At 60.9% G+C, this 12,571-nt stretch overlaps 2 protein-coding genes across 4 annotated transcripts in view; both read left to right on the top strand.

The window, feature by feature from the left end:
• The first annotated feature begins 1,345 nt into the window (after positions 1-1,345).
• NMUR1 (neuromedin U receptor 1) lies at positions 1,346-4,334 on the top strand. Of its 2 annotated transcripts, XM_035334645.1 has the most exons (3): positions 1,346-1,538; positions 1,998-2,894; positions 3,931-4,334. In XM_035334645.1, the coding sequence occupies exons 2-3, from the start codon at positions 2,000-2,002 to the stop codon at positions 4,332-4,334; spliced, it is 1,299 nt and encodes a 432-aa protein (XP_035190536.1). In that variant the 5' UTR covers positions 1,346-1,538; positions 1,998-1,999. The 2 variants fall into 2 exon arrangements, with proteins under 2 accessions (XP_035190536.1, XP_035190537.1); XM_035334646.1 differs by lacking the exon at positions 1,346-1,538 and having other exon boundaries at positions 1,958-2,894.
• An 8,060-nt stretch (positions 4,335-12,394) lies between these two features.
• NCL (nucleolin) overlaps positions 12,395-12,571 on the top strand; it is a 7,080-nt gene continuing 6,903 nt past the window's right edge. For both annotated transcript variants that reach the window (XM_035334644.1, XM_035334643.1), the window contains exon 1: positions 12,395-12,499. In XM_035334644.1, the coding sequence (XP_035190535.1) occupies positions 12,482-12,499 (18 nt within the window). In that variant the 5' untranslated portion in view covers positions 12,395-12,481. The remainder of the gene's footprint in view (positions 12,500-12,571) is intronic.

Below are 12,571 nucleotides of genomic sequence, written 5' to 3'. Positions count from 1 at the left end.
GCGTGTTCGCTCTGCCAATTCCCCTCTGTTCGCAGCCTGTTTGCTGCCAGGAGCGGCACAGGGCCAGCGCAGGGCCACCAAGCCATCCCCTGCTGCCTTTGCCCTTTCATCCCCCTCCTGCTCCGAAATTTCCCCGAGCAGAAGCGCCGTGCCCAGCCTCAGAGCCGCACATGCAGCCCTTTGGGCTGGCACCAGCGAGCAGTGCCACGGCATTGGTGTCATCGGTGTCCCCGCAGCCTTCCTCTCCCCCAGTCATCCTCACCCGGTGGGGACAGAGCTGGGCACGGCGCCATGGCTCCAGCCTGCAGGGCACCCTCGAGGTTTCCAGGACCTTTGTGTCCCAAAACCGGGGAGGAAAAATATCTGGCTTCATGGGGAGCTGTGGAGAACCCCCCCCCACCAGACCTTCTCCCCGCAGCCTCCTGAGCTTCTTAAGGGGGGGACAGGGGGAGGCTCCGTCCTCTGCAGCAAGGAGCTGGAGGTGGGTGGGATGGAGTGGGGGCATGGGGGGCACTGGGGGATGGGAACTGGGTGTCCCAGCAGGATCTGGGCTGGGAGGTGAGAGCAGGTGCCCAGCTGCTCCTCGGGCTGGAAATTGGGCTGAAACTGGGTTAAAAGTTAAAAATAAAATAAAAACAAACAAACAAAAAATAATAAATGATGTGTTCCAGGAGAGAGAGGGGCTCTGTGGGGTGGGGACAGGCAGCCTGCCATGGTGTGTGGGGACACGGGAATGTGTGGGGTTGTGTGGGGGGTGTCTGTGTGTCTGTGTCTGTATGTCTGTGTGTCCGTGTGTCTGCCTGCAGAGCAAGGTTGCTGCCCTGCAACGCAAAAGGGTGAGCGAGGGGGGAGCGATCAGCACCGAGAACAAGCAGCACAGTCAGACAGACAGAGCAGGAGGGAGCAGCTCCCTCACACCCGGGTGGGAAAGGAGCCCCCTGCCCCGCAACGGCTGCCGGGGATGAGCCGGACAGACAGGAGCCCCCCCGACTCCGGCAGCCCCATCCCCAGCCAAGTCCGTCCAACTCAGTGCTGCCCTGGCCCCCGCACCGCCGGCAGAGCAGCGGGGCCGATCGATGCCTTGCTCACCACGGAGGCCACGTAAATGGCACATCACCGCCTTGCGAAGGCTGCCGGTGGGGATGGAGACGGCCGCGCTGCCCTCCCCCGGGACTCTCTCGAGTCAATGGAGTTTATGACTTTAACGTATTTCCTCTCTCCTCCTGAAGAGCATCTTCTCTGCCGTGCCGCTCTGCCAGCAAGGATCTGGCCCCCGGCGGAGGCAGGGGCTCAGCACCGAGGTTGGGCTCGCACGGAAGCCCCCGACGCTCCCCCGGGAGCCTCTCCGCTGACGGAGGAGGGAGGCAGCCGTGGGTAAGGGCAGCCGCTTTCTCCGAGGGGAGAGCAGAGGAAGGATTTCTCCAGCCTGCCTCTTAAGGCAGCGACGTCTCCATCCCCTCCCTCGCTCCCTCCCCACCCGACCGTCCGGCGTAAGGGTGCCGGGACCTCGTCCTTTGGCTGGAGCTTCCCGGCGAGACGTAAGTCCTTCCTGGGGATTTTCCCCTTCGCTGTTTTACCGTTGCCCCTCTGCACAGCCAGGGGAATTGGAGCTGGGATTGATGAATGGCATGGCTTGGGGATAGATTTGGGGCCAGCTTTGGGGTCGTATCCTGCTCTGCTCCAGAGCAGGGAGAGGGGATGCCCCCCCCCCCCCCCAGGTGTACCCACAGGCGGGATGAAGGGGCTGCAGTGAGTCAGGGAGCTGCCAGGGGTGTCTGCGGATGGGAAATGGGACAAGGGGAGGTGGGAACCCTGAAGGCAGGTTTTGGGGAGATTTTGGGTGGTTTCCCAGAGGAAAGACTTTGGCTGGGGCAGGCTGGAGATGCTGAGCAGCAGAGTCTTGGCACCCTTCTGCTGATGGGGGGAGAGGGGCAGAGGGCTCCGGAGCGACAAAGGGTTTGGGAAAACATCCTGCGAGCCACCCCATTTCTCCACAGCCATGAATCCCTACATCAACTGCTCCAGCCCCGAGCTCCCCCTGCCCCAGCGAGACTTCCCCGCAGAGCCCCTCAGCCCGGGTCTCTGCAACAGGACTCACCCGGACGCCTTGTTCGACCCCAAGGACGCCAACCTGACGGAGGAGCAGCTGCGGGATAAGTACCTGGGGCCCCGGCGGTCCAGCTTCTTCGTCCCCGTCTGCGTCGTCTACCTGCTGATCTTCGCCGTGGGGGCGGTGGGCAACACGCTGACCTGCATCGTCATCCTCCGGCACCGCTTCATGAGGACGCCCACCAACTACTACCTGTTCAGCCTGGCCGTGTCCGACCTGCTGGTGCTGCTGCTGGGGATGCCGCTGGAGCTGTACGACATGTGGAGCAACTACCCCTTCCTGCTGGGCGCCAGCGGCTGCTACTTCAAGACGCTGCTCTTCGAGGCCGTCTGCTTCGCCTCCATCCTCAACGTCACGGCCCTGAGCGTCGAGCGCTACATCGCCGTGGTGCACCCGCTCAAGGCCAAGTATGTGGTGACCAGGAACCACGCCAAGAGGGTGATCGTCGCCATCTGGCTCATGGCGGTGGTCTGCTCCATCCCCAACACCAGCCTCCACGGGCTGCGGCCCCTCTACGTGCCCGGCCGGGGCCGCGTGCCCGACTCGGAGATCTGCACCCTGGTGAAGCCGCGCTTGACCTACAACCTCATCATCCAGATCACCACCATCGTCTTCTTCTTCCTGCCCATGGGGACCATCAGCATCCTCTACCTGCTCATCGGCCTGCAGCTCAAGAAGGAGAAGATGCTGGAGGCCTTGGGGGCCAAGTCCAGCGGCGACGGCGACTACCGCGGCGTCCGGGGGCAGAAGAAGGTGAAGAGGAGGCAGGTCACAAAGATGCTGTGTGAGTCCGAGCCTGGGGACGGGCAGAGCCAGCAGGTGTGTTAGGAGGGTGCTGGGGGAAACTGAGGCACAGCTGGTGCAGGGCTGCTGAGGCTGGGTCATCCCAGAATAGGGGTTCAGGATTGGGGTGTAGGGGTAAAGGCAGAGCTGGTGGCTGGGGTCCTGCAGTGGGGATTGCTTGTGCTGGCTCCCTCCTGGCCACGAGACCCCCATCATCCAGGAGAGCACAGGGTGAGAAAGGGGAAGGAGCAGGGCTGGGGTGTGGTGACCTTCTCCTCCTTCTTCCAGCCCAGAATCCTCTGCCCCACAGCCTTGGGGTGCCGTGGTGGCCTCCTGCCCTGCCCCATCCCGTGGCAATGAGGTTCTGACCCCAGGCTGGACCGCAGCATCCCCCCATCCCACGACTGCGTGCCCGTGTTCCTCCCCTGTCCCCATCCCCAGCAGCCCCTGGCTGCCTCCCCAGAGGCGGGGCTGGCTGCCCGTGGGCTGCCGTTCCCCCCAGCACGCTGACCTCCACGTGCTCCCTGCCCCGTGACGGCACGCCGTGGCGAGCTGCCCAGCCCAGTCCATCCGCGGGGCCGGGGCTGTTTCTCTGCCACAGCCCCGACAAGCAGCAAACACCCCCTGCCTTCCCCTGGCACGGGACAGGGAGGGGACAAAAGGGGGACCTGTCCCCATGTGCCACATAGAAGCAGCATTGTGCAGGTTTGGCAGGGCTGAGGGCACCAGCACCACGCAGTGGTCACCCCCTTTCCTCCTCACCAGTGGGGCTGGGGTGTAGAACAAGCAGAGAGGGCAAGGAGAGGGGCAAACACCTCTTGCTCCTTGGACTCCGACAGCAGCAGGGTGCCATTTGCCAAAGCCGAGGCCGAAATGGGGCAGGACCCCACGGGACGTGGCCAGAACTAGTGGCTTGAGGCTGCACTTCTCGCACCCACGTCCATCCAAACCTTCTCCTCAGGTCCCTTTGGCAGAAAAAGGGTGGTGGTGCTGGTGAGCCTTGTAACCCCCTAACACCCCCTCTCTGCTCCCCGCAGTCGTGCTGGTGGTGGTGTTCGGGATCTGCTGGGCCCCCTTCCACACCGACCGCCTCGTCTGGAGCTTCGTCTCCACCTGGACCAGCCGCATGCTCCACATGTTCCAGTACGTCCACATCATTTCGGGCGTCTTCTTCTACCTGAGCTCGGCCGCCAACCCCATCCTCTACAACCTGATGTCCACCCGCTTCCGCGAGATGTTCAAGGAGGTGATGTGCCACCCGGGCCACCGCCCGCCGGGCTCGCGCAAGTACTCGCCCAGCGTCACCCACGCCACCACCCGCAGCACCGAGTGCGAGCCCGTGCCCGGCGCCAACGGGCTGCCCCTGTCCGACGTCGAGGAGTACGAGATGGAGGAGGTGGAGGGGGGGCAGGCAGCCACGCACACGACGTCCCTCTGCTGAGGAGCTGGGGGAGGCGGGGGGACGGGGACACCCTGGCACCCACCTGGGCGATGGAGGGGGGAGATGGGGAGAGCCTGACTTTTGGTGTTGTCCCGCTGGGATGCAAGGTGCTCTTCTCGGTTTTCTTGGCAGCTTCAGGGTGGTGGTGGCTGTCCCTTGCCGTGCTATGCACCCTCTCAGCACCAGGACCAGGCAAGGCCAGGGCACCCCGTGTGGTGCAGGGACAGCTGGCTGCTTCCCCAGGGCCACGCCAGCGATCCCCCAAACTTCCCGATCCCTCCGCGGCTCAGCAGTGTGAGCCCATGGGTGCCCATGGGCTGGGGACCCCCAGAGATGCTCGCACCCGCTGGGTCAGGAGAGGTCTGCAATGGGTGGAGAGGAGAAAACCCCTGCGGGTGCCCCAGTCTCCTCCCCGTGATGCACACCTGGAACCTGGCCTGCCTCCCTGCCTCCCTCCTCTTCCTCAGCCACCTCAGCCCCTGCAGGACAGTGGGGCCATCCTCATCCCTGCCCTGCATCCTGGGATCCTCACCCAGGAGTTAAAATTCCCCTGATTTGTGCCCTGGTTGCTTCCCTCAGGAGCCAGCTCAGCTCCCAGCACCCAGCCCTCTTCCCACAGGGGGACCCGCACCGATCCTGCTCACCGCGACGTGTGGGGCCACCGGCAGCCCGCTGCCTGCGGGGCAGTGATGATCGATCTGTCCCCAGCCACACGGCTCGGGAAATGTCACAAAATGCCACGGAGGGCGGGCGGGCTGGCCGCGCTCCCCCAGGCTGGAGGGGCTGATTGATCTGCTGCCTGGGATCAATGCCGGTGGCTTCATGGCGCGTACCAGGTCCTCCCGCGGGATGAGATAGCCGTGCTCCGAAACAGGCTGGGATGTTGCCCATAGGACTTTTCACCTCCCGGTTGCCCTCTGGCCAGGATTTGGGCTTGCAGAATCCTTCCTGCCCCACATCGGCCCAACCCCAGCCTGGAGTCAGGGCTGCCAGGTCCCCGCCGAGCTCCCCATCCCCACTGGATCCCTTCGGGGTCCTGTTGTGCGCTGTAGGGTGAGGACATGCATGGGGCTGCAGCCACCTTTACATTTCAGGGTCATCCCGGCTGCTGTCCGGAGGACATCGACGTGGCAAAGCGCATCGATCTCCTCCTGTTTTCTCCCTCCTCTGTTTCCCATTGCTCCCAGTCCCAGGCAGCCACGAGGGTGGAGGTGATGGATGCCTCCTTGATGGCTGTTAATGCCCCATGCAGGCACCTCCCTGCCTGGAAACCTCCAGGGAATGGCTTTTTAATAGGCAGTCGATAGCGTTTTATTGCGCAGCCTGTGCAGAGCTTCGGGTCCCTCACGCCCCAGGTCAGTGCACCGGGCTCTCGGGTCATGTCCCCAGCTGTCCCCTGACACAGCCACGCTCCCGATGTCCCCTCCGCCCCTCCTTTCCCACCCCGAATTTGCTCTTTGAGATGCAGGAGGTGAAGTTGCTGGTCAGGCTCCGGCGTGGTGGTGCCTGTCTGGTGGGGATGCTGAGGGCTACTTTGTTTTTTGAATCACTTTGGGAAGCATCCTTGAAAATCTGGGGCTGTGGCATCTCCTGGGTGGAGATCTGAGGGCAAACCTTGCCCATCCAGCTGTTTTAGGACAGCACATGGGGTCAACCCCAAGTCCCCGTGCATCACTTGTGGCCCCATGGCGCCTTCCCAGCCGTGTGCCGGGGGCTCAGCCAAGCACTTACGCCTGGCTCAAAAATAGGTGGCTGGTGATTGAGCGCTTCTGCCTCATTTCCCAAAAGTATGCTTAGGGAAAGGACTCCTTGTCCCGCCGAGGCGAGGGCGGCTTGCAGGAGATGAGGAGCTGCTCCCTGGCTGCAAATCCCCCGGGATAAATCAGAGGATTACTCCTGCCAGGGGATGTGTACAGGCGGTGAGTTGAAGCCTGGGGTGTTGGTGAGCTGCTGTTCAGGCAGGGCTCGGCGCTGCCGCTGGGGCCGAAAGATGGGACTGGGGGGTTTGGGGGGCTGTGCAGGGACCACCACAGCTCCTACCCATGTGGTCAGCTAGGGGTCAGCCATCCTTTGGGGCGGGATGGCCATGGTGGATGGAGGGTCCCCAAAATGTCACCTGGAGTTGTCACCAGATGATACTTCAGGACATCGCAGAGCCTGGGAAGGACGGACAGAGCAGAGGGATACGGTGGGGACTGGGGCTGGGGGAGTGAGTGGCAGCTGGTGGATGGGTTTGTTCCAGGTCTTTGCTCTGAGCTGGGGAATTCATCCCTGTCCCTGCAAGTCGGGGAACACATCCCTGTCCCTGCAGTTCGGGGCACGTGTCTGGCTCAGGCTCCGCACCGCTCCTCTCTAACCGCTTCATTTCCAAAGAGCCTCTTCCCAAAAGTTGTCATCCGTCCTCCGAGATCTATAGCAGCTCCTTTCCAGCAGCCGGGTCCTGCTGAAGCATCCACCGGCCCCAAACCCTCTCCAGGCAGGCGCTTGCGCAGCGGCACAGCAAATCCGCTCCTCCGCCGGCGCCCCGCCGCAGCCGCCTCCCGCCCCGGGCCACGCAGCATCCCCAGCGGCGCTTCCAATAACAAGATTTATCACCTTTGCTTGGGGATTAAAAAACAATCAATCCATGAGGCTGCCCCAGCCTTGTAAGGCTTTTTGTGTGTGTGTGTGTGTGTGTGTGCCGTGGCGGTTTGCAACAGGCACGTTGCGTTGTTTTTTTCTTTCCTCGATGGAGCCAAAGCCGGTTTTACAGCGATTGTCTCGCGTGTTTGGAGCCGTGATGGATGGCACTGGGAGCGCCAGCAGAATCTTCGCCGCCCCTCCTCAAAAGCCAAGGGAAGGGTTGTTTTTCCTCTCCTTCACAGAGCCACGGTCGGGGGAAAGCTCGAGGGGAGAGAGTTTGCAAAGCCCTCACGTGGCCGCCAGCGGGGCCGTGCCCGCGTGGGCTGAGGTTCTGCAAGTGGCACAGGAACCAGGAAAGCGTAAATGTCAGAGATGTGCTCGATGTGAGCCTCGCATGGAGACTTAGGCTGCTTTTTTTATCGGTATTTCAATTATTCCCCTTATGCTGGAACGCTGGCGGAGGTGAAAAATAACAACAGCGTGCGTGACGGGCGGCACAAACGGAGGCACAGGGACAAACGGAGGGACAGGAGCTGTACGTGGGACGTGCTTCTGCCCCTTGGGGACTTCTGTGAGCTGAGGGTTTCAATTTCTATCCCCCCCGTGTTCCTCGGTGCAGAAGGGAGATGAAATCCCGTTTATTATTGAAGGACCCCGCTCGAACCCTCCAGTGCCCATGGCAGGGTGATGAGACACACAGACTGCGAGGTGAAACCCCATCGGACCAGCCCAGCAGCAGCGTGCAGGGACAATTTTGGGGGACATTTGGCCCACAAAGGCCAACGGGCACATGAGCAGGTGTCACCGTGGTATCCCACCCTGTTCCCATCGCGACAGGCGGAGCGCAGGGTTGGTTAATAAAGATGAGAGAAACGACATCCTGGGAGCCTGCGTGGTGCTTGATTTGGTTCATGGGGATACTTCGGCTGAGAAATGAAAGCGATGGGTAATTAGCATGGGTTGGTGCTAATTAGCTCAAACCCTGGGCCCCCTGCTCCTGTCGGGCATCTCCCGCTGCCCTGCCACGCAGCCCTGGCCCCCCCACGCCCCCCCCCCCCCCCCCCCCCCCACCCCCGCCCCCAAGCCCCCCAGCACTTGGCCTGTTTTAATTCCTTTTTTTTTTTTTTTTTAATTTCTCTTCCGGTGCTCAGAGCAGCTGGGACCAATTTGCCGCTGCTGTCACCAGAAAGAAATCAAGTTAACAACAAGAAAGTCACCGTAATTTAGGAGACCCGGCGAGCCACGCTGCCGCACTGACAAGCAGCAAGGGAGGTGCTGGTGGGGTCCTATCCTGCCCTCCCTCACCTACACCCCCATCCCAGGAGCCCTTTGGCTACCCCAGCCTCAAGCTGCCATTCTCCACGTGCTGCCTTGTATTTTTTCTACAGCCCAGGCCCCTTTATTTAAGAGCCGTTTGCTCTTCCTGGTGGCTTCAGCTGATTTCTGCTCCGGTTAAAGAGAAATCTCTGGCTCTGCCCAGCTCTCCAGTTGTCCAAACTCCTCCTGGATCCGGCCCCAAACCTCTCTGCTGGGGTTGATTTAAACAACCAGCTTGCACAGATGGAAAAGCAAATGGCTCGAGCTGGGTTTCCTTTCTGTTTTTCTGCAGCAGTCCCGGCTCGCAGGCAGCGAGTCCATCTGGCAGCGCACGCTGCACCACGGCAGCGGTGGGGGAGCTGCGGTGCCCCTGGGGGGACTGGCCCCAGGTCAGGGCACAGAGGATGGGAGCTATACGGGTGTGAATTTTGGATTTTTCACCCCAAGTGTCACTTGTTTCCACTGGTTGTGGTAGAAACCCACCCGTCCTTGCAGCTCACGTTCATCGGGTGGGTATTTTATGGGCACCTTTGAGAGGTCTCTGCCCCCGCATCCTGCGTCCTCGCCCCATGAGCCATACCACTGGCATCACGGCTCCGGGGCAGAACAGGGCCTCTGGCCAGAGCTTGTGCAATTTTATTTTGCACACTTCTGGAGGAGGCTGGGGTTAGTGGTGAGACACCCTGTGTTCTCCAAAAAACTGCTTGGGACAGGTTTGGGGAGCTCCAGCCCCGCTCAGGGGGGTGAGGACGAGATCCCAACATCCGGCTCTTCTGCCCCAGCAATGCTTTTGTTGACAAAGCCTGGCTGCACTCGCTTCAGGATCTGGGAGGAGGATCTCAAACAATAGGAGAGACCAGGCCAAGCAATCTGGTATCCTTTAAATCCAGCTCCCAGGGGGACCCTGAGCTTCTCCAAGCTGCAGGGACAGCACGCGGCGGAGCCTCCCTGCTGGAGACACCGCCAGACCCCGGCACGGCCCCACCATGGCCCCGCTCTGTGAGGGGATTCCTTCAGCCACGGCTGCTCCATGCCCTTGGGGACCTCTCCTGTGTTGTGACACCAAAATTCATGGCTCCCCCCAGCACAACCATTTTGTCACGGGTGCGCTGTGGCCGACAGGAACTTGCTGCTTTCTGCATCCTCCGGCCCTTCCAGCACATCTTTTACCACACAGAGGGTAATGGTGGGGGCTAAACCCACTATGTTTTTTTGTTTGTTTGTTTGTTTGTTTGTTTTGACAGTTTTCAAGTTCCCGGGAGCCCAGGGTGAATTTCTGCCCCCCTGCATGGCCATGTTCCAGAGACTCAGAGCCAAGGGGTGCTGAGACCCCAACAGCCACACACCTACCCTACTGTCAGAGCCTTGTCAGGAAATGCATCTTGCTCCTAACATCCCAAGAAACCCTTAGAGAGGTTTTCATGCACATACATACCGATATAGGTATTTATTTAAAATTATCCCAGTCTCAGAAAGGCTTTTCTAGAGGAAATATGTCATCCCGAGGTCTCCATCCCAGGATGCAGGTGTCAGGAGTGCTGCATGCTGCTCCTCACCCCAGCTCAGCGCCCTACTTTGGCTGTTTCTGAAAAGGTGGAGGCATCTTCTAGGGTCTCCCAGGGGAAAGGAAGGAGAGCGCCTTCCCTTCTCTTTCTTTCCAGCCTTTTTAGAGTGAATAAATAAATACATACATATATTCATACATACACATATACATATATATATACATATAAATGGCTCAGTTTCAAGCCCTGAATCAAATCTTTGGGAGAAATGTCACTTCACAAAGCTAAATCTAGCCATTAACTGTCCTAGGAGGTTATTTATCCTGCTCAGCCTACCTGTGAAAATAAAAACTGCTTTTCCAAGCGACAGCACACCCAGGGAGCCCATTGCCCTGGACAAGGCAGAAAGTGACAACTGGATGTAAATTATATTAATGGACCCTTTATTGGACAGATGCTAGATGATTGGGCTATGGCATGGGACAGAGAAGGTAATGAAGGCAAATGCTGCATAGCCACCAGAGGAACAAATCAAATAAGGGTCTGACAGTGAGCTCTGCACTTGTTTGCTCGGAGAAAATGGCAAGTGCTGCTGGCCTCTGAGCTGGAGGCTGCTCTGTCTCCCCATCTCCCTGGGCAGAGGGTGTTAACGTGGGTGCTCAGCTGGAACCGAGCACCACTGCCTTCCACGGTGAGCAAATGCCCTCTGCTGCCTGGCCCAGCACCCGCTTGGCCGTACTTTAATGCGTTAATCCCAGGCTCTGCCCTGCTCTGCACCATGTGCAGTCACTAATTCAGGTCCTAAGGCTTTTGGCTGTGAGCTCCCGGCCCTGTAACCATCACATTCCTCGAGAGCAGCTCGTGCCCCTTTCTCGCCGCGATGGAAGCGATTATTAATGCATTAGCGTTGGACTGCTGAACCCTGATGTCTTCGTACTCGATAGAATGAGGCATTTAATTACCCAGCGGAATGAATCAGTGTGCTGCTTTGTTTGCTCTACAATTAAAAACGGGCAGGGGAGGCACGGTGCAACCCTCAGCCTGCTTCGAGCCTCCCCTGCCCTTCGGTGCACGGGGAGAGGAGCTGGTGGCTCTGTGGGACAAGCAGGAGAGGACATTTCCTAGAGAAAGCACAGCTCATGTCTCTCAGGACATGTTTGTCCCCCCAGTGCTGTCCCCCGATGCATGTCCCCGCTGTGCCAGAGGCTGCGTGTCCTCCACAAGCCCCTCCTGGGGTCCCCATTAAGCCACCTAGACCCCTTTTAACTCCACAATTAGATCAGGGCTCCCAAGGCACAGCCACACTACAGCAACAGGGAACCAGAGAAGCACCTAAAATACTTTTAGTCCTCAGACAGAGCTGCAAATCCTCCTGTTTCGGCCCAATTACTGCCCCGCTGGTGCTGCTCCACAAACTCCCCTCGGCCCTGAGGCTGTGCAGCAGCGCTCGGGGCGGCGGCAGGGCTGCCGGGCAGGGCACACACCCAATTTTTGCTGTGTCTGGGTGCTCAGGGATGGCTCCTGCAGCACGTGGCGGGAGCTGGGCTGGATGTGAGCCAGAAGTCGCCGTGTTTTACACACACAGCTGGCACAGTGAACCTGGTAGTGTCCCCACTGCCCCAGCTCCAGCCCAAACCGTGCTGGCCGATGGTGCTCGTGAGGAGGATCTCTTCTTCCCCAGCTTAGGGGCTTCTCTCAAGCAGGCTTGGGAAGGGCAAAAGGAGCGCTGAAGAAACACGTTGGTGAGTCAGGAGCCGTGGGGAGCTGGCTGCACGCACGGTTTGCAGCCGGAGTGGGCACCCAGGGGCCTGGGAACAGCACCCAGCACTGCAGCGGGTCAAATATACCCCATCCTCACAGGGCAAAACCCTACGGGAAGATGATCTTTCAGAGAATTAATTAAAAACTGTCTATCAGGCAAGCGCGGGTTATTTTTCCCCCTGCATTACCCCAGGGCAGGTAGGGGGGCAGCACAAGGGAAACCCCAGCTCCATCCCATCGGGGATGGCTGAAGAAGACGGCAGAACCGGCTGCTTGCTGCTGGGGGCACAGCCAGAGTGGGGACGGGGCTGGGGCCAAGAATAAGAATAGGGATAAGGAGAGGGATGGGGACAGGGATTGCGTCCGGAGCCGGGACTCGAACCCAGGCCCCCAGCCCCGCGGCCCCAGGCCCAGCGCCCCCTGCCCACCCCACCACGTGGCCCGGCGCCCGCCACGTGCTCTCCCCCGGCCCCAGCCCCGCCCGCCCTCCTCCAAACCCCGCCGCCCAATCAGCGCGCAGACACCGCGCTGCCGCCCCCCCCATTGGCTGCCCCCATCCTCCCGTTCTCTCCCCGCCGCCTCGCGGTGCTCTCCCTCCACCGCCGTCCGTAACGCTGCCTCCCGTTGGCCGATGACAAAGCTTCGCCGATTGGCTCGGAGCCTCGAGGGGCGGAGGCGCCGATTGGCCGCGCGGCGCGGCGCGCGCGCCGATTGGCCCAGGCGGGGGCGGAGGGGGCGGGGCGAAGCTGAGGGCTAGGCAAGCCAGCGGAAGGGCCCCGCGCTCGCTCTTTTCCCCGCAGCCGCCGCTTCGGGTCGGCCGCGCTCCGCCGCTGCTCCCGCTCCGCCGCCCCGCGGCCCCGCTCCGGTCTCACCCACCCGGCCCCTTTACTCCCCCGAGGCATCCCAGCCGCCGCCCCTGTGCCTCCACAGGCCGCCGCCATCATGGTGAAGATCGCCAAGGTGAGGCCTGCGCGCGGCCTACCCCGGGCCGCCGCCATCACCACGGCGGGGCGCGGATGGGGTTGAGGGGAG

The sequence above is a fragment of the Oxyura jamaicensis genome, chromosome 9, assembly GCF_011077185.1.
Source record: "Oxyura jamaicensis isolate SHBP4307 breed ruddy duck chromosome 9, BPBGC_Ojam_1.0, whole genome shotgun sequence".
Taxonomy (NCBI): domain Eukaryota; kingdom Metazoa; phylum Chordata; class Aves; order Anseriformes; family Anatidae; genus Oxyura; species Oxyura jamaicensis.
This window is presented reverse-complemented; position numbering and strand designations above follow the sequence as displayed.